General features: G+C 39.0%; 1 protein-coding gene across 2 annotated transcripts in view; it reads left to right on the top strand.

The window, feature by feature from the left end:
• The window catches only part of LOC150078114 (endosome/lysosome-associated apoptosis and autophagy regulator family member 2-like), a 425,663-nt gene that overhangs the window by 341,023 nt on the left and 62,100 nt on the right, over positions 1 to 22,540 (top strand). For both annotated transcript variants that reach the window (XM_090385427.1, XM_090385428.1), the window contains exon 19: positions 10,724 to 10,935. In XM_090385427.1, the coding sequence (XP_090241553.1) occupies positions 10,724 to 10,935 (212 nt within the window). The remainder of the gene's footprint in view (positions 1 to 10,723; positions 10,936 to 22,540) is intronic.

The following is a 22,540-nucleotide window of genomic DNA, read 5'->3' as shown; positions in this document are numbered from 1 at the left end:
CTGCACAACCACCCCCAAGTCCCTTTCATTCTCTACCACTGTCAGTGTAGTACCACAGAGTTGATACATTGCACATTGCTCTGGGGTTGCTGTTTCCCATGTGTAGTACTTTACATTTGTCAATGTTAAACTTCATTTGCCACCTCTCAGCCCATCTGCTCAACCTTTCCAGATCCTGTTGCAGCAGCATAGTGTCAGTAGTGTCCTTGACAACCCTGCCAACCTTTGTATCGTCTGCAAACTTGGACATTAAGCTTGATATGCCATCATCAATATCATTTATAAATACAGAAAACAATAATGGACCCAACACTGAGCCCTGAGGGACTCCACTAATAACATTAGTCCATGATGAGCAGTGTCCATTGATTACCACTCTCTGTCTTCTCCCCCTCAACCACCCCTTTATCCATAGCAGCAATTTGCCTCCAATCTCACACTGCTCCAATTTGTGTAGCAGTCTTCCATGTGCAACAGTATCAAAAGCCTTTCTAAGATCCAAGTATATAATATCAAAGCTATTCCCTGCATCCAGTTCTTTTGTGCATCTGCATCATTGTATCCAATCAAATTGGTCAGGCAAAACTTCCCCTTAACAAAGCCATGCTGTGTCCGAGCTATAACTGAAATCTTGTCTAAATGATCCTGCAGTGCTTCTTTAACCAGTGCCTCTATTAATTTTCCTGGAACAGAAGTTAAGCTCACAGGTCTATAATTACTTGTGTCAGCCTTTGATCCTCCTTTGTGAATTGAGGTCACATTTGCACATTTCCAGTCTATGGGTACCTCCCCTGAGTCCAAGGAAGCTCTCATAATTATGGCTAAGGGTTTGCTTACTTCCTTTGCTGCCTCCTTTAATATAACTGGATTAGATCCCATCCACACCGGGTGCCTTTCTTTTGTTTATCTTCAACAGTTTCTCCTCCACTTTACTCCCAGTTATTTCAAGATTCTGTAGCTTCCTGTTAGAGTTGAATACACCTCTGGCATTCCCCTCGCTGAATAACTCCTCGTGTGTGAATGTCGATGCAAAATATTCATTTAGTTTGTTAGCTGCCTGAGCAGGATCATTAACAGTTGACCCATCAATATCAAGTGGACCAATCTGATTCATCCCCTTCCTTCTAGAGTTTACATAAGTAAAGAACTCTTTGCTGTTTTTCTTTGCATCCCTTGCCAAGGATTTCTCGTAATCTGCCTTCACCTGCCTAACCTACTTTGTAACTTGGTTGCATATCAACTTGTATCTATCATAGGCTTCTGTGTCATGTGTTAATTTGTAAGTATCCCATGCATTTTTCTTCTCTGCCATATGCCTCATTAGTTCATCTGACATCCATTTTGGCCTAAACCTTGAACAATATTTCTTAGTTGGTATGTAAAGCCTAGTAGCTTCCAAGATAAGTTCTTTGAATGCTTCCTATTTTAAATTTGCTGTTGGTAACATCATCAGTTGGTCCCACTGTATAGAATTTAAATACTGTCTCAGTCCATCGTAATCGCCTTTACGGAAGCAATAACCCTTCCCTTTACCCCTAATGGTAGTTAACTCTTTGAGTAAATCCCACTTCAGCACACTGTGATCACTGCCGCCTAGTGGTTCATTTATCTGCAGATTCTTAATGCATGAAGAATCACTGCTGATAATCGAATCAAGAGTATTACTCCCTCTAGTTGCCTCCCAAACATGCTGATGTAGAAAACAATCATCCAATAAATCCACAAAAGCCCTGCTAGTGTGTGAATGACCAGCCCCCAAATTCCAGTCAATATCTGGGAAATTAAAATCTCCCATTATAAGACTCTCTGATTTACTGGCCCACTCTATTTCCCTGTACAGTTTCTTATTATACTCATCAGAGTCATTACACCTATAGCACACTCCTACTCTCAATTTTGATCTCCCAATGCTTATGTCACACCAAACTGACTCAACACTGCACTGTCCAGCGATGTCGACTGGCTTCACTTCCTTGGTTTTTATGTGTTTCTTAACTAATAGCATAACCCCTCCCCCCTTCCTATCCTGTCTATCCTTTCTGTAGACGTTGTACTCCCCAAATTCCAGTTCTGCATCCCTTATATCTGTGTGACACCACGTCTCTGATATCCCAACAATATCTGCCTTTGATGTTTTGAGCAAAACCTCAAATTCATCAAATTTATTTATTAAACTCCTAGCATTGGTGTACACGCAAGTATACCTGCACCTGTTTCTATTCTTAGCTACCCTAACACAACCCATGTGTTTACTTGTACCGCAATGGCTCCAAGCAGTCTCTGAAATATCATGCATCTTGTTTTTCAGGCTTCTGCTCATTCTAATAGAAGCAGTGCAAGAATCTCTTTCACCTCTGCCAGTGGCCTGTCAATCTATTGGCCTTTATCTCCCCCCAAGCTAGCAGTTTTCCGACCCACCTAACACTGCCTCGATAGCATCAGCAAATATTCTTGCACCCTTTCTATTTAAGTGTATCCCATCCCTGTAGAAGCAATCTCTCCTGTTAACAAGTACAGTCCAGGCTGAAAAAAATTCTACCCCTTGAGCCTTGCACAATCTTTCCAGGGCCGAATTGATCGACAAGGCTCTCATCATATACTCCCTCCTATCGTGTCTGGGCAGAATTGCAGACACTTTCAAATTCAACCCTAATTCTCGGCTTTTGTTCAACAGTGACCTGTACTTGTTAAGTAATTCTGCCGGTCTCCTACTCTTAATATCATTAGTGCCAACGTGTACAACTATATCACCTTTTGTGCCCTTAAAAGATGATATTCGCTCTACAACGTCATCAACCTTTGCCCCTGGCAGACATACCCTGGTCCTGTTCCACCTATCCTTTTTACGAAGCATGTTTCCCGTTTCCCTGTCAATAGAGTCACCAACAACTACTAGTTCCTTCTGGACCAGCGCATTCTGCCTTGGGGGTTGCCTCTGTGTCACGTGATGCCCAAGTGCAAGCTCTGGCGTTGATGTGGGCAGCTGAGAGCTTGATGGGCCCCTCAATTTAGTTTCTTCGAGGGCATCCACCCTGTCCTTCAAGCTCTCATATAGGCCCACAAGAACGCTGAGTTGTTGCCTGATATCGATACACTCCTTGCATCGCGCTCACACACAAAGACATCCCCCATGGCAGTATCATGTCCCGTACCCGATTGCTCTGCAAACATCAAGCAAACAGTGCATTTTATAAGGCTGTGAGTCAGAGGACAACTGCTCCCCTCAGTTCTTCTCTGAGCCACAGCACTTCCATTTGCTTGAGCCTTTTGCTTTGCTGCTCTGCTCTGAGTCATGATTCTATTAATTTATTAATTAATTGTAATTAATTATGTTAAATATAATTAATTATATTACGTTTGTAATCTAAGTCATATGTATTTATTTAAAAGTACAATTTAACTGCTAACGAAGTTCAACTAACGCTATCTAGTACGGTAACTATCGTATCACAAAGGCGGGAAAGTTACGAACGGTAAATTTACGGACACTTAAGTATTAATTAACTTTCAAATCTCGCTGTCTCAATTCAGAATAAACTAACGATCCTTACTAGGTCTATAAGCTACTTACAGAAATAATTCGATGTAAAAAATATTCAATCAAGCGGCTAAATATGGCTAAAGAACTTCTCGTTCAGCGGAGTTGCAAACACGTGGATACCCTTACCGATACTTTTATGCAATTACAAGGCCGAGTAAAGAATAAATACACCAAAATAATCAGAAAATCACAAAATAATGTTATACTACTAAATTTAAATCAAAAGTTTTAGAAAAACAATAATTTCAAATCAATAAATAAGAAAAATCCACTTAGCGGCTTTGAACACGACCGTCTCGACCTTTTCTTGGACTAATGTTATTAGTGGAGTTCCCCAAGGATTTGGTGCTTGGCCTGTTATTGTTTTCAATATTTATTAATGATATTGATGAAGGCATATCAAGCTTAACGTCTAAGTTTACAGATGATACAAAGGGCTGCAGGGTGGTCAATGACAGGAATCAAGGCATACAACTTAGGCAGATGGGCCTGAGAAATGGCAATTTCAATACTTCGCATTGATAAAAGCAAGGTTTTGAATATGAATAGCAGTAATCCCAGAATAACATATGAATTGGTGGTACTTGCACACAACGTGGTGAAGAAAAGCACATAGGGTAACTACAATCCACCTTGAGGTTCTTTGAGCAGTGCAGATGGGCTGCTAAGATAGATCATGGGGTTCTGTCAATGATATACAGGAATTATGCCAGCAGGAACAAAGAGGTGATTATCCTATTATATATGGTAATGCATACACTGGAGGTATAATTTTAGGAAGAATGTGGATCTGTTGGAACAAGTACAGAGAAGAGCAACAAGATTAGTGAGGGAGACAGAAGTTTACTTGTCTCAAGAAAGGCTTCAGTTCTGCAAATTGCATTGCCTGGATACTAAGCATCTACAAGGAGACCTAATTAAAGTGTTTAATGCTTTAAACAGATATATATATATATATTTTTTTTTTATGAAAACCAAAACTCCAAACATGAGAGGTGTTAGAACCTACAGTACTTAATACCGTGCATTTGTTGAAGGTTGAGAAGATACTTGTTGACATTAGACTTGAACTTCTGTAGATTGTAATTTTCAAGAAATATGCATGAAGGATGGTTAAGATCATTCCAGAAAACAGAAGTTGAATAAATAAATGAGGAAGAAGAAACGTTGGTTCTGTGAGTTAGAAGTAGGACAGTAAAAAGATGTTGACTGGTTGAGGCACATGTTCAGATGAGTTTGGAAAAGAGAGAGAGAGAGAGAGAGAGAGAGAGAGAGAGAGAGAGAGAGAGAGAGAGAGAGAGAATTATAGAAGCCCATTCAGAAGAACAGTGCCCATGGAAGTGTCTATAAAAAAGGCATGCATTACAAACAGAATGTCTATGAGACAGAGAGTGGAAAGACTCTGTTAAAGATGAGTCTTTAATTAACCTAACTGCCCTCTTTTGAATGGCATCTAGAAGCCTCAGTGAAGTTTTGGGGAACTGCCCCAGATGTGGGAACAATATTCCATGGTAGGGCAGATTTGCGATTTGTATGGAGTGAATAGTTTTTTGGAAGAAAAGCAACAGCAAAAGAGAAAACCCAGTTTTTTTAAATGCAGAGGAAGCAACATTTGTAATAAGCTTAGGCCAAGAGAGATTAGAAGTCAGGGTAATCCCCAATAGAGATATGAACTTGCCTGGAAATCAGAGTGACATCGAAAATAAGCATAGGAGCAGAAGAATTCTTTTTGCTATATAGAAGAATTGAAATCAACTAAGTTATCTTTGCCCCACTTGAGAATTACCTGGAGATCAGCATATAAATAAAGGAATTGTTAATGGATATTTGAGAAGGAGTTCACATATGGTATAGGCTTGGCACACCCAGGGTCCTAAGCTGGATATCATCATCGTTCTCTTTCTTGGTGATTCCCTTCTCTCTCTCTCTCTCTCTCTCTCTCTCTCTCTCTCTCTCTCTCTCTCTCTCTCTCTCTCTCTCTCTCTCTCTCTCTCAGGGTAATTCAGAATTTTTTTTTTTTTTAGGCTGGTGCAGCATAAGCCTCAGGCTTCCTTACACCATATGGCTAATAATAATAATAATAACAATTAGGATGTACATGAACCTGAGACAAGAGGTCAAGGAGATGTGGTATATGCAAGAAGTAATGACCATCCTGATCATTGTGTGGACCACCGGTATGGTGCCAAAGACCCTACATAGAATCCCAGCAGCAATAGGTCTTCCAGAGAACACCTACAAGCAACTCCAGACAGCTTCAGTCCTGAACACCTGTAAAATACTCAGAGTTTCTCGACCAACAGTAACACCAGACATTACAACCACCCTGTGTACTTGGTAGCAGTACCCATCACGGAGTGGAATCCCCCAATCAGGGAGAAATAATATAAGAGCAACAACAATAATAATAAGTTAAAGCTGTTTGTGCAGGGCAAGGTTTCTCAGACTGGAAGATGGAATGTAATGTGCTATTATCAGCAAAACTATGGATAGGATTTCCAGTCAATGGTAGAAGGTCAGAGTGCAAGAGAAAAAACAGAACCTTGGGGAACACCAGCATTAGTGAAGAAGTTAGAAGACTGAGCTATCTACCATCACCCACAGTGAAAAAACTGGATGCCCAATTACAAAAAACAGTTGGAAAACCATATTTAATAAGCTTCCAAAGGGAAAACACCTTTGGAAAGCTTATTTAGAAGATCTTTATGCCAAACATGATCAAAAGGTTTTAAAATGTCAAGCGCAACTGCTTCACCAGATGTGTTTCTATTGAATTTGTCCATAGATGGGTGACATAAGCCAGAATATCAGCAGATTGACACTGACTGAATCCATACTGGCAATTGTTGATGAAATGGAAGGTTTCTAGGTAGTTTAAGAGTTGGCGGTTAATTGATTTCTCTATTACTCTAGAAAGAGTAGAAGTAAGTGTAATGGGACGATAATTGAATGGGAGGGATTTACCACCCTTTATAGGAACTGGCTGGATATAAACAAATTTCCAATAAGAAGGGAAAACACCTTTGGAATAAGAAAGTGAAAAAGGCAATACAGAACAGGAGTAAGTTCAGGTTAGTTAGTTAGTTAGTTATTTTGGGTTTTAGGAGCATTAGCAACTAAGGCCATATTGCTCCAGGATATGTGGTGGTCATTCCTTGACCTTTCCGCATCCTCTGTATTTGGTGGTGACAGGCTCGAACCCTGGTCTAATCAAGAAGCGTGTGCTACGCACTGCTGCTCCTTCCCACCTGGCTACGGAGGCGCCGTAAGTTCAGGAGTATAGGTTGTAAGAACAAGTGGAGAAATAGCATCAAGATTGTTCAAAATCCTTCTGACATCCTTTTGACAGAAGATTGCAGGAGGCATTGAATGGAGCATACTAGGAATGGTCGGCGGTGGTTTACCAAGATCATCAATACAAGACTTGGGAGAAAAGTAGGATGCTAGCAGGTCATCTTTATCTTTAGCCGAGGTCGCAATAGACCCATCGAGTTTCTATAGAGGTAGGGGTAGAAATGGGCAAAAGTTGTGGTGAATAGCTTTGGCAAGAGACCAGAATGCTTGACTATCATTTGGACAAGAAGCAAGTTTTCTACTCTTAGCCCGTTCAAAATCTAGTTTGGACTGATTAATAACTGCTTTACAATTGTTGTGAGTTTGTTGTAGGCAGCAGATGAACCTGGAGATTTGGATACAAGCCAAATATGATATATTAAATATTCTGTCACTTTCAATTTTCAATATTATTCAATTTTCTTGAACAGCCTTAGCAAATTTATTGGAAACCATGATTTAGATAAAGGATGAGATTTTAAGGTGGAGTATGGAATAAAGAATTTCATCCCTGCAAGAAAAATTTTACTGACACAATCTGAGCAAACATTAACATCAGAAGATTTGAAACAGTAATCCGACTAAGGAAAAGAAATCTCACACATCATACCATTTTGCATTCTTGTAATGCCAAACAACACTAAGTTGGCAATGGTCACGGGAGAAAGGCTCCATTGGTGAAGAGACCATCAGGTGACTAGAGGACCACTGACCTCGACTGTGTGCTTAGAAGGATTGTTTGTGAGAAAAAAATCAAGGCTGTGTGGTTTGGATTGTCTGGTATTCTGGGAGTTAAATGAATAATCTGTGTGATGTCATTAGTAATGCCTCACACAGATTATGGTTGAAATGCCTCAGCGTCTTGACCATCCCGGTCCGTGTGACTAGAAAACGGAAGCTAGCTGATTTGTAAACATTAAAATCACCAGGGAAACTCAGTGTTAGGAAAGTTGGACTGGAGAAAGTTTAAGAGAGGGGAAGTGAAAGAGTTTCAAGTAATTAGTGGAGTTGGGAAAACTATAAAGGCAGCAGATGAATTTGACAGAATGTGGTAGAGAGATTTTAAGCCAGAGAAGATTGAAAAGATGGAGATTCCAAATTACTAATTTGTTGACAGGGAATATCAGACTGGAGATATGTACGAGTACCACCTTTGAAGTGAAAGGAATCATACAGCAAATAATTCGGATAACTGAGATGAGCAGTGATTGAACCAATAACTGTGATTCTGTTAGAAAAAGTATATGGGGGGTTTGGCAGACTGTAAGTGGAAATGGACATCAATTTTAGATCTGAGACTACATATATTTGTGAAATGAACAAGGAAGTGTTTGGTAGGTTTAGATCTTTTCACAGATAAGTTGCACCTGGGTGATCACTTCCAACCTAGTAGGACCAGGGTTGGCCTGAGGTATACTGGCACCCTCGTCGGGGAGGCATTCCTGTATCCCCTTCCAGATAGAAAAAATTTTTAAGATGGTGTTTTTATCGAGTTAATTTTTTTATTTTTGCTAGAGAAAAGTTAAAAAGACAAATGTAAACACAAGAAACGACACCCATAATATTTATAATGTTTTAATTGTCATATTAAAATATTAACAATAAAAATTTTACAAAAGAGCCAATTTTTTATAAGGACATTTTGCAAAATACTAGCAATGGGTTGCAGTTACACTTGCCTTTAATTTATATAATGATAATAGTTTCTATAATTAAATTTCAGTCGTCCATGTGAAAGAAATGGATGCACACAGGATTGTAGCCAATCACCTATATTTAAACCAAATTCCAAATTGGTATCCCATCTGGAAGTGGAAGGATTTGGAGACAGACTGACACTTGACAGTACTTAATAGTAGATGCTTAAAGAATAAATATAGATTTTACATTACTTTACAACAAGTTACATCACAGCTATTTAAAAATACAAAACAAAAATTTAAGAATTTTTTGTTATTAACACAAAATGTCATATTTTTATCAAGTGCCAAATGAAATTCCTTTCCTTGATTTTATATCAGAAAATGTATTAATGATATTGGTAAAATCCAAATTTGCAGCCACATCATTTTCAGTTGATAATATCGCCAATGAATTAATCTTGTCTGCAACATTGATGATTGCAGATATGTTTTAATTAGCTTTAATTTGCTAAAACTCCTTTCTCCACTTGCTACAGTTAGTGGAATTGTCAGTATAACTCTAAATGCTACCTTTGCACAGTATCTTGTAATTTATTGTTATATTATAAATTTAAAAATACTTAAGTCTTTAACAGGTACTTTATTAGGCAAAAGCCTTATCAGCATCTCAATTTCCTGACACAAATTTTTGCCATTTACATAACACTCACTTTTATCACTTAATTTAATTTCAAGTGCGTTTTACCTTTTCAGTAGATCATCATGGTTTACATTTTTTTTTTAATGTACAAAATTCCTCAAATATCATTATACTCTTTTATTTGCATGAATTGTTCTGATACTGCTTTCAGGGTAGAGCCTGGAAAGAAGGCAATAAAAGCACCCCTTTCAAGGAGCTGCCATTGTTTCGCAAACAGTCCATCTCTGAGGGCCGTGAAAGAAAATTTTCAGTTAAGTCTGGTATTCCTGGGTTCTCTATCCATTTTATCTTTGAAATGCAGAGGGTCTTTGCTTGGGATGCATGCCATGTGGCTGATGCATTTTTAACTGTTTATTGCACTATAGAGAAAGAAAGGGACAGAAAAAGGGCCTCCACATCTATCCTCAAATCTTACATTTTCCCCCCTTCCACGAAGCATATGTGCCCTGTCAAACCTTTGATACCCCCCCATTGTCATGAACCCCCAAAATATCAGCATCCCAGGCAACTGCCCGGCTCGTCCTTAGATCAGTCTGGCCCTGGCTAGGACTGCTGTATTTCAGGACTTACACATGGGAGTTTATACCCAAGGTTACTAACTGTCCCACCATCATGAAGGTGCAAGCAGAGGATTTGGCTGTCAAAGACCAACTGGACTTTGCTGAAATTTGGTTCACTTGACTTGAGTGTTACCCAAATATCAGTCCCATCAGTGTTTTAGATTTCCAGGTAGCAAGCAAGCACAGCTTGGCATACCAAAGTGTGTGTGTGTGTGTGTGTGTGTGTGTGTGTGTGTGTGTGTGTGTGTGTGTGTGTGTGTGTGTGTGTGTGTGTGTGTGTGTGTGTGTGTGTGCGCGCGCGCGAGCAGCGCGAGCGCGCGTGTGCGTGCGTGCGTGCACGTGTGCCAGCCTCAAGGACCAAATTGAATGAACTAAATGCTAATGGCATTCTTACTCTTTTTTTTTTTTTTTTTTTTTTTGGACAGTACTAAGGGGACATAAATTTAAAAAAAAAGTACAAATTGTTAGAGGGATGTCCAGATGAGTTTTTTTTCCCTTCCTTTTTTTGCTGATGCTTTGTAACTTTGCTTTCCTGCATAATCAATACTAATACTAATTTATTTTTCTATGTATATGCAACCTTGAATAGTTATTGCATTTAATGAAGAAAATCCATAAGGTCTGAAGTTTCAGTAATATGAGAATTATTGTATATATGAAATTGAATACATATTTTGTAATTTGATAAATGATGAGCATGACAGTAATTATTTGAAACTATTTTTAGTGTTTTAATCATATGAAATATTATATTGACATGCCAATAACACCTTTAAAATTATGGATTATGTGAACTACACTTATGATTTTTGATAGTTAACTTTAGAACAGTATAAGTATTATTCTCTATTTGTAATAGCAGAAACAGATATGAAATAAGCAAAATATTAATGGACTCAATATGAAATGTTCTATTCATATTTAATATTATTTAATATCTGCTTAGGTGGTGAAGGGAGAGTGCATTCATGGGGTGCAAACACTTCATTATATTTCTCCAAAAGGATGTATCCCAAGAGGAGGAGGAGATCAGCCTGTAGTGCGTACTGTAACATGTGCCGTAATTCCACAAGAACTACAAATAGTTATAGCAGCTTGTGTTGGCTTGGGTTTTTTATTATTAGCTATGGTGGTTTTCTTTTGGAAAAAAAATAGAAAGTAAGAATTGTTTTAACTCTTTGTTTGTTTGTTTAGGAAAAAAAATAGAAAGTAAGAATTTGTTTTAACTCTTTGTTTGTTTGTTTAATCTTTGCTTTATTTAAAATAAATAACTCTAACAGCTTATAAAGTTGACTTTTTTTTATAAAATTCAAAACTTGAATTCTGCATACTCTTTCACTATATATTTGAAATACTTTACCAGTGTCTGAAAAATACTTTAATTTCTTTACATTTTTAAACAGATGTTTCCAGTTTTTAGAAACTGGTAGTTTTTTATAATTGGTAGAATCACTTACTTTTTGTATATTCTTAACCATTCTGCTGGCCTCCTACCTTCCTAATTTAGCTACTAGCAATTTATGTCTGATAAATGATAATGTCTAATTTGAATACTGTTTGATGACTAGGGAAACTTTTCATTTTATATATAATTATAAACTATAATTCACAGTTAAAAGTAGCCGCAGGCAGAGGTGAAAGTAATTCTTGCACTGCTTCTATTAGAATGAGTAGTGGCCTGGAGGACAGGGTGCTGGGAGTTTCAGGGACTGGTGAGAGCAGTCATAAAACAAATAAATACATGAGCTATGTTAGGGTAACTAAGAATAAGAATAGGTGAATACACACCAATGCTAAAAGTATAGTAAATAAATTTCACTAATTTGAAGTGCTGGTCAAGACACCAAAGGTGGATATTGTTGGGATATCAGAGACCTGGTGTCACACAGATATAAGCAGTGCAAAATTGGAATTTTGGGAGTACAATGTGTATAGAAAGGATAGACAGGACAGGAAGGGAGGAGAGGTTATGCTGTTAGTTAAGACACACAAAATCTAAGGAAGTGCATAAAATTGACGTTGGTGGACGATACAATGTTGAGTCAGTTTGGTGTGATGTAAGCACTGGGAAAGGGAAAATGAGAGTAGATGTGTGTTATAGGCCTAATGAATCTGAGGAGTATAACGACCATTATGCAGAGAAATAGAGTGGGCCAGTAAATCAGAATGTCTCATAATGGGGGATTTTAACTTTCCAGAATATTGACTGGAACTTGTGGGTTGGTTGCTCACACAAGAGTGTAATATTCTTGATCTGGTTATCAGCAGTGATTATTTATGCATTAAGAATATGCAGATAAAGGAACCACTAGGTGGCAGTGATCACAGTGTACTGATGTGGGATTTACTTAAAGATATAATTACCATTAGGTGTAAAGGGAAGGGTTTTTGCTTCCGCAAAGGGTCACTACAGTGGTCTTAGACAGTTTTAAGTTCTGTACAGCGGGACCAACTGATGATGTTACCAACAGCAAATTCTAAATGGGAAGCATTCAAGGAATTAATTGTGGAAGCTATTAGGCTTTTCATACTGATTAAGAAATACTGTTCAAGGTTTAGTTCTAAATGGATGTCAGATAAACTAATGAGACTCGTGACAGAGAAGAAAAATGCATGGGATGCATATAAATTGGGCGACACAGAAGTATATGGAAGATATAAGCTAGTCTGTAATCAAGAAAAAAAGGAGATTAGGCAAGCGAAGGTAGAATACGAGAAATCTTTGGCAAATAACCCCAGGGGCTCACATCTGGTGAGTATGGGCTTGGCACACCCAGGGTCCTGAGCTGGATATCATCATTCTTCTGTTTCTTGGCGATTCCCTTTTAAGTTTGACTCTCTCTCCCTCTGGGTGACTTGGAAATTTTTTTTTTTTTTGGCTGGTGCAGCATAAGCCTTAGGCTTCCTTGCACCATATGGCTAATAATAATGATGCTAAGAAAAACAGCAAGGACTTCTTGCTGTTTTTCAACAGATGACACGAGTAATTACAGACCTGTTAGTTTAACTTCTGTTCTGGTGGAAAATAATGGAGTCAGTGGTTAAAGAAGCATTGCAGGATCATTTAGACAAGACTGCAGTAATAATTCAGATACAGCATGGGTTTGTTAATGGAAAGTCTTGTCTAACAAATTTGATTGGGTACTATTATGTGGTTACAATTGAGCTGGATGAAAAAAAAAAAAATAATTTTCATATCATATATTTGGAATTTTGATATCATATACTTCGAACCCTTTTGATACTGTTGCACAATGGAGGACTACTGTACAAATTGGAGCCTTAAAAACTAATGTGTTATTGGGTTCACGTTACGATATTTTCATGATCCCTCCATTTATTCCTACAGGATGCAAAATACGTTTCCATGATTTTTTTTAAAGTTTTCACCGGCTGGCAAAAACTTGCGTTAAGTTGAATTTCTGTAGGTCAAGTATTACGTAAGCTGGGGATTGGCTGTATAATTATGTGGTGGTTATAACTGAAAAAGACTATATATTTAATTAAAGAAAAACCAGTATATTTTAATAAAGTCAAAGATGTCTTTGAAGTCAAACCTAAGATGTTTTATTTTTTTCCCCTTTTTAGTTGTTGACTCATCGGCTTCTGTGGCCATATTGCACCTCCCAAGGTTTTTGCATTTTCTACTCTGATCCAAGCCCGAGGCGGGTTTCGAACCTGCGACCTTTGGGTTGCCAGGCAGGCACTTTACCCACCCACCCAGCTAGCCCGGTCGGCAGATGTTTTATTTAGCTGCCAAATATACAAATTGGAAGTTTTCACTGATATAATTTATTGAAACATCTGAGCTTGATGCTTTTGAGCAGTTTCCTGTATGTTAGAGTGTATTTTCAGGTAAACTTACTCATGACATCTTCAACGCACATCATTTTTTCCCTTTTATTGGATTTAATGTTTGTTAATGTTGAGAATCCCAACTCACAATAATAAGTAGTGGAGAACTGCAATAAAATTCTCAAGGCATGATTTGAAATTTCAGGTTACTTATCTTTGTTTGAAATTCAGAATGCATCCAGGAGGATTTCAGTATGCTTCATTTTAAGACTTCAATCATATGAAATTGATGCTAATTGTTCTTCAGTCACTGTGAATCCTAAGCCAGATGAGACAGACATAAAAGGGATTCATACCCAGTCAAGACTATCTATTAGCATTAGCATTAGTAGAGGCATATGATGCAAGAAAGCAAGCTTATTCAGCATCAGCCAAAAAAAAAAAAAAACAACCACTACTCCCATTTCACCCCTCAATTCGTTCGAAATACCTGTCCAGCTGAGCCTTAAATTTGTTTAGGCTATCAACTTCAACAACAAGCGATGGAAGTCTATTCCACAAACCAACTGCCCGCTGGCTAAAGGCGAATTTCCGCACATCTATCCGACATCCGTCCTTCCTCAATTTGAATTTATGCCCTCTCAGGTGATTATTCTGAGCAAGAGGAAGAATCCCATCGGCATTGAGCATGCTCAAGCCATTCAAAGCCTTGTACACCTCTATCAGATCACCTCGGCGATGCCTAGTCTCCAGGCTCTGTAATTTGCAAAACTTAAGCCTTTCTTCGTAAGAGCAACCCTTTGTTCCATTCACTAATCTTGTTGCCCTTCTCTGTATAGATGACTTCCTAAGATATATTGAGTTTGCCATTGACCTTCTTAACTCTAACAGTATACTAATAACAGCAGACGTTAATGCCAAATCCCCATTGTGGTTCTCAACTTCCTTGGATGCACGTGGGCGACTTCTAGAGGAATTAATTCTGAACAGAAATTTAACCATCCATAACCTACCCAACAATCTTCCGACATATTGTAGCACCACTGGACAATCTAATATTGATGTCACACTAACCACCAATGACTTACGGACATGCGTCTGGGATTGGGTCACAATACCGGACTGGACGATAAGTGACCATCGGGTCATCTATTTTCACATTGGGACCAGGTGCCTGCCAACATCTACTAAGCAAAGAGTGACAGAATTAGTAAGGTTTTCCCTAAGAACAGTCGACTGGGATGCCTTCGACATTTCCATCAATAGAGACTTTCCAACACATGACCCTCTCCAATATGAAGAAGCAACACCAGAAGAATACAGTGAAGTAATACAAACAGCAATTACCAGAGCTTCGTATAGAGCAACAAGGAAGAAAGTCCCATGCAACAGACCTTGTGCATGGTGGAACACGGAACTTATGACACTAAGGAGGGAAGTCCACCGCGCACGAAAGCAGTATCAGAACCGACGAAACTGGCCAGCAGCAGACGTCGAAAGGCTACACAGGGAGTACTTGAATAAAAAGAATACATACACCAAGGCAATAGCAACTAGAAAGCGAGAAACCTGGGCTACATTCGTCCTAGAATCTGGAAATTCAAACCCCTGGGGGTTACTGTATAAAATCACACGGGGAAAAACTTTCACAACAGATATCTCTGGCACTGTCCAGGCTGATCAAAATGAAACCACTAACTGGACTGACTCTGTCAGTGCCATCATAAATAAGCTCTTCCCAGACGACAACCCTCAGAATGACTTGCCGGAACACAAAAGTATCCGGAAGAAGAATGCCGAATATATAACACAGAACCAAGCTGAACCCTTCACCGGTCTGGAATTGAATCAGGTCCTCAAAAAAGTAAATACGAAAAAGTGCCCGGGACTGGATTTAATTGAATATGCCTTCATCATTAGATTTCACAAATTAAAGCCAGAACATCTTCTATTATTGTACAATAAATGCCTCCAAAAATCAAAGTTCCCCCAGCCCTGGAAGGTTGCACTTCTCCGCCTAATACCAAAACCATATAAACCAATAACAAACCCTCGTTCATACAGACCAATTGCCCTGCTGGCAAACCTGGGCAAGACCTTGGAAAGACTAATGGCCATCCGAATCACGAATCTCTTTCTCTCCAAAGGTATGATTTCACCAGCCCAATATGGATTCACCCAGGGCAGATCATGTGAAGATGCCCTCTCTGATTTGATCCTGCATCTGGAAACTTCGCAATCCAAATATGAACTCGCTCTGTTTATTGACTTCGAGGGGGCCTTCGATAATGTATGGTGGGAAAGTGCACTGGAACGTCTTTGCACAGCAGAATGTCCAAACAATCTTTACTGGCTGTTCAGAAGCTACTTCTCACAACGTACAATAGTAGTTAAGTCAAAATATCACCAAGTCCTTAAACCCATCCACCGTGGGTGTCCCCAGGGCTCTGTCCTGGGGCCCTTGGTGTGGAATATGGTGCTCCAGAGCTGGCTCAGTAACAGTTTTGAAAAAACGAAAATCATAGCGTTTGCCGACGACCTCACCATCGTGGTCGCTGGTCATTCCAGAGCAGCCCTCGAATCCACAGCACAGCGAGTACTCAACCATCTCTCTACCTGGACAACAATCAACAAATTGCAAATCAACCCTGCCAAAACTAAGATGATGGTGTTTAAAAACCGACTCGACTTACGAAGGCCTCCCCAGGTCAAAATCAACGGAACCCAGCTAACCTTCGTAGAACAGACAAAAGTCCTGGGAGTAGTAATAGACAACCGTCTGTCTTTCTTCCCCCATCTACAGCATCTGAGTTCCAAGACCAAAAAGTTCTCCGCCGCAATTATACGGATCTCAAGAAGTGAGTGGGGACTATCAAAACGAACCCTTCTTCTTTATTATAAAGCTGTCTTTCTCCCAATAGTAACCTATGCTGCCGGGGTCTGGTTTCACAGAGTTCCCATCATTAAGATGAAAGAAAAGCTAAACTCTATACAAAGAGCTATGTTACTGGCGACCCATCGAATCTGCCGTACAGTCTCTACAGCAGCTCTCCAAGTTATAGCAGGCACCCTCCCTCTCGACCTTTACACAATCTACAAGGGGCTCTGCTATCGAATTAAAAAAGGTATTCCGGCAACGATCCTGGATATAGAACTCTCACTAACTACAGATATAAAGCAGGAGAAATCTCGATGTCTCAATAAACTCTTCAATGTATGGCAGACCAGATGGGATTCTTCTACTGTAGGGGTTGTAACTCGCAGTTTTCTTCCGGAGGTAACCTTCGCAACCACTAAAAATAACGCCCGATGGTTCTCCCTCAGCCTCGAATCATCCTTTCTCATTACCGGACACGGTTCTCTAAATGAGAAACTGCATACACTGGGACTCATCGACACTCCCTACTGCTTTTGCGGACAAAGTGAAAGTTGGAAACACTTGCTTCTGGAGTGTGTACATTACAACGATATCAGAAACCGTCTCCAGAATAAGATCCAGGACTTCCCACCAGCAGATCTGCATCAACTGATATGTACCCAAAACAACCTCGAAGCCTTCCAGACCTTTGCAGCTGAGGTATTTGCCTGGAGGAGGACACTGATCGTCAATCACCGACGTGGAAATGCCGATCATTAACAATTTCACTGCCAACTGAAAGTCACCCCTTCTACTGACTATTTTTTTTTTTTTCTAACCTCCGTTCTGCATTGTTTCCGGGTCCTGCCCTGGAACTAGGAGCAGCTTTGGCTCACCTTTTCTTCTTTCCCACTCTGTGCAGGATAGATAACCACTCTCCCATTTTTTTTTTTTTTCATTTCATTCTCTCTCTGCTGGCACCCGATTTACATCTTTCTCTTCACTGTGGTGTGGGATTAAAATTATTTATTTATTCTTTAATTATTTTTATTTTTATTTATTTTTATTTTATTATTATTTTTATTTATTCTTTTTTATTTTTCCTCAAACCTGCATTCTGCACTGTTTCCAGGTCCTGCCCTGGAACTAGGAGCAGCCTTGTCTCACCTTTTCTTCTTTCTCCCTCTGTGCAGGATAGATAACCACTCTCACATTTTTTTTTTTTTTTTTTTTTTTTCTCTTACTCTCTCTCTGCTGGCACCCCGACTTACATCTTCCTCTTCACTGTGGGATTAAAATTATTTAATTATTCTGTAATTATTATTATTATTAGTATTATTTTTTTTTTTTTTTCATTTACTTAGCTTCATTTTTTTTTTTTTTTTTTTTTTTTTTTACTCGTGCTCTGTTCTGACAACTGGGATGTGGACTATCATTGGTGCCAGACAGCTCTCCCTTTTTTTTTTTTTTTTTTCATCACAGGGAATTTATTTTATTTTTCTTATTTTATTTAATTATTTATTTTATTTTTTTTTATTTATTTATTATTTTTTTTAAATTTATTTATTTATTTATTATTATTTTTTTTTATTTTATTTATTTATTTTTTATTTTTTATTATTATTATTATTTATTTTTTTTTTTTTTTTTTTGCACCACGGGAAATACATTGTTTCTGTTTTTAGTTTAATTTTTATTTTATTTATTTATTTATTTTTTTTTTTTCCCTCTCTGGAGTGGGCCCCCAGAAAAATCTGGCCCACCTTTTGGCAACATCAGGTGGTTCAGAGTCTCGTATCGAGACAGTACGTGCTCCATTGGGACTGGCCCACCTTCCCGTGGTGTGGACGAGTACCCAGAATCATCTGTCCAGGTGACTGATGCTTCTGGGTAGCCAAGCGGTCAGAACATAACAACAGAACACACACATAATACACACAAACCGACGTCACACACATCTGGCCCATTTGTAGTGATACTGTTCTTCACAGAGATACGAGGTGGAGTTGAACTCACGTTCTAGGAGCCGCCCTTTACAAAAACACATGTCCACATGCCCTTCTCTGTACTCGTTCCATCAGCTCTACATCCTTCTTGAAATGAGGCCTCCAGACCTGTATACAGTACTCAAGGTGTGGCCTGACCAATGCCTTATACAAGGGAATAATCACATCCCTGTCCCTGCTAGAAAAATTCCTGTATATCATTGACAAGACACCATGAGCTACCCTTGCAGCTCGTCTGCACTGCTCAGAGAACTTCATATCTGCCTGCACAATTACCCCCAGGTCCTTTTCATTCTCTACCACTGTCAGCGTAGTACCACAGAGTTGATACGTTGATCTGGGGTTACTGTTTCCCATATGTAGTACTTTACATTTGTCAATGTTAAACTTCATTTGCCACCTCTCAGCCCATCTGCTCAACCTTTCCAGATCCTGTTGCAGCAGCATGGTATCAGTAGTGTCCTTAACAACCCTGCCAACCTTTGTATCGTCTGCAAACTTGGACATTAAGCCTGATACACCATCATCAATATCATTTATAAATACAGAAAACAACAATGGACCCAACACTGAACCCTGAGGAACTCCACTAATAACATTAGTCCACGTTGAGCAGTGTCCATTGATTACCACTCTCTGTCTTCTGCCACTCAACCATCCCTTTATCCATAGCAGCAATTTGCCTCGAATGCCACACTTCTCCAATTTGTGCAGCAGTCTTCCATGCGCAACAGTATCAAAAGCCTTTCTAAGATCCAAATATATAATATCAAAGTTATTCCCTACATCCAGTTCTTTTGTGACTACATCATAGTATCCAATCAAATTGGTCAGACAAGACCTGCCCTTAACAAACCCATGCTGTGTCTGAGCTATAACTGAATTCTTGTCCAGATGATCCTGCAGTGCTTCTTTAACCAGTGCCTCCATTAATTTTCCTGGAACCGAAGTTAAACTAACAGGTCTATAATTACTTGTGTCAGCCTTTGATCTTCCTTTGTGAATTGGGGTTACATTTGCACATCTCCAGTCCATGGGTACCTCCCCTGAGTCCAAAGAAGCTCTCATAATTATGGCTAGGGGTTTGCTTACTTCCTTTGCTGCCTCCTTTAATATAACTGGATAGATCCCATCCACCCCGGGTGCCTTTTTTATGTTTATCCTCAACAATTTCTCCTCCACTTTCCTCTCAGTTATTAGAAAATCATCTAGCTCACTGCCAATGTTTACTTCACCTACGACATTCCCCTTCCTGAATAACTCCTCATGTGTGAATGTAGATGCAAAATACTCGTTTAGATTGTTAGCCACCTGAGCTGGATCCTCAACTGTTGAACCATCAACATCCAGTGGACCAATCTGATTCATCCCTTTCCTTCTTGAGTTTAAATAGGAAACTACGTAATAGCTGAAAATTGGTATATATTATTTGTTAATTTTGATATTTGTTCTGCAATTAATATGGAGTCGGCACTAATGGGCCATCAGTACAGAAATCACAAGTGTATAATAAAAGTAGCACAAGGAGTCTGAGGTCGAGGGTTTCCTGTGCGGACGTGCCTTTCTGCCGCTCTTGGAATAGAGAAGTTTTTTCTGATTTATTTTCTGCTTTATTAGTTTAAATTGACATATTAACTTATTTCTAGAGTAGCTTTATATTCCTATTTACGGTACTTAAAGTTAAAATAACTTAGATAGAGATTTTGTAGGTATTACTTAGTATCGGAAAGGGTATCAAATCCACGTGTTTACCGTTCATAAACGGCCGCCATCGTTACGTGAAAATTAATCAGTAAAATCTATTAATCTTGTCGAACTTCATTGGCAATTAAATTGTAATTTTAACTATACATATAACCACTTAGGTTACGGAACATAAATAATTAGTAAAAATAAATAATTAATACATAACTTGATACAGAAGTTATATAAAGGGATTTCGTAGATAACACTCGTTACTGAAGCGCGATACAGCATATCCGGAATTCGATAGCATTAGCTTTGTATAGTATAGTGCATAATATAATATTGTCAATTAATCAGTACATCTATTAATCTTGTTAAACTTCATTGTCAATTAAATTGTACTTTTAACTATATATATAACGACTTAGAGTACAAACGTAACAAATAATTAATACATACTTGATACGGAAGTTATATAAAGGGAACTCGTAGATCACACTCGATACCGAAAAATAAATATAGCGTTATAACTGTGTTAAGATACAAGTTTAAGGTTTTAATTTTGTTCTGAAATTGTAATTTTATTGACATTTAAATCGAAATCATGACTCTGACCAGAGCAGCAAAGCAAAAGGCTCAAGCTAATGGGAGTGCTGTGACTCAGGGGAGAACTGAGGGGGGCGGTTGCCCCCTGAATCACGGCCTTTTAAGATGCACTGTTTGCTTGATGTTTGCGGAGCAATCGGGTACGGGACATGATACTGCCATGGGGGATGTCTTTGTGTGTGCACGATGCAAGGAGTGCAAGGAAATTAGGCGACAACTCGGTGTTGTTATGGGCCTATATGAGACCTTGAAGGACAGGGTGGATGCCCTCGAAGGAAATAAATTGAGGGGCCCATCAAGCTCTCAGCTGCCCACATCAACACCAGAGCTTGGACTTGGTCATCTTGCAACACAGAGGCAGCCCCCAAGGCAGAATGCGCTGGTCCAACAGGAACTAGTAGTTGTTGGTGACTCAATTGTCAGGGAAACGGGGAACATGCTTTGTAAAAAGGATAGGTGGAACAGGACCAGGGTATGTCTGCCAGGGGCAAAGGTTGATGACGTTGTAGAGCAGATATCATCTTTTAAGGGCACAAAAGGTGATATAGTTGTACACGTTGGCACTAATGATATTAAGAGTAGGAGACCAGCGGAATTACTTAACAAGTACAGGTCACTGTTGAACAAAAGCCGAGAATTAGGGTTGAATTTGAAAGTGTCTGCAATTCTGCCCAGACACGATAGGAGGGAGTATATGATGAGAGCCTTGGCGATCAATTTGGCCCTGGAAAGATTGTGCAAGGCTGAAGGGGTAGAATTTTTTTCAGCCTGGACTGTACTTGTTAACAGGAGAGATTGCTTCTACAGGGATGGGATACACTTAAATAGAAAGGGTGCAAGAATATTTGCTGATGCTATCGAGGCAGTGTTAGGTGGGTCGGAAAACTGCTAGCTTGGGGGGAGACAAAGACTAATGGATTAACAGTAGCCACTGGCAGAGGTGAAAGAGATTCTTGCACTGCTTCTATTGGAATGAGCAGAAGCCTGAAAAACAAGATGCAGGATATTTCAGAGACTGCTGGAAGTCATTGCGGTACAAGTAAACACATGGGTTGTGTTAGGGTAGCTAAGAATAGAAACAGGTGCATGTATACTTGCGTGTACACTAATGCTAGGAGTTTAGTAAATAAATTTGATGAATTTGAGGTATTACTCAAAACATCAAAGGCAGATATTGTTGGGATATCAGAGACGTGGTGTCACACAGATATAAGGAATGCAGAACTGGAATTTGGGGAGTACAACGTCTACAGAAGGATTAAGTGATGGAAAGTATTTTCAATTATTAAGTGATGGAAAGTATTTTCAATGTTGTTTTCCAGTGCTTCTAAGTGATCAGTTATAATAGCAGCAATATCCTTTATTATTATTATTGGTTTCAGGTATTAATGGAAACATATCAAGATTTCCCCTTCTTGCTCTGTTCACCCAAATTAATTTTTTTTTTTTTTTTTTTTTTTTAAATGCTAGTAGCTTGCCTGTACAAGTAAGAATGTTATTGTGTCTCCTTGCATACTGGTATTCAAGCTGTTCAGATGGATGAATATTTTATATTTTCATAATCCCACTATATAAGGCAGTTGTAAGACCACATTTGGAATACTGTGTTCAAGTGTGGAGACCTCATCTGAAAAAAGACATCAAACTTCTTGAAAGTGCCCAAAGACAGGCAACTCGAATGGCCAGATCAGCAGAAGGACGACCATATGAGGAACGACTTCGATTATGTGAACTACAGAGCTTGGCAGCCAGGCATCTTAGAGGTGACCCGATTGAGGTTAATAAGGCTCTGAGAGGGATTAGTAAAATGAAT

This window comes from Mastigoproctus giganteus, chromosome 11 (assembly GCF_048544385.1).
Source record: "Mastigoproctus giganteus isolate SK-2022 chromosome 11, ASM4854438v1, whole genome shotgun sequence".
NCBI lineage: Eukaryota > Metazoa > Arthropoda > Arachnida > Uropygi > Thelyphonidae > Mastigoproctus > Mastigoproctus giganteus.
The sequence above is the reverse complement of the archived record's forward strand: the minus strand, read 5'-3'. Positions and strand labels throughout refer to the sequence as shown.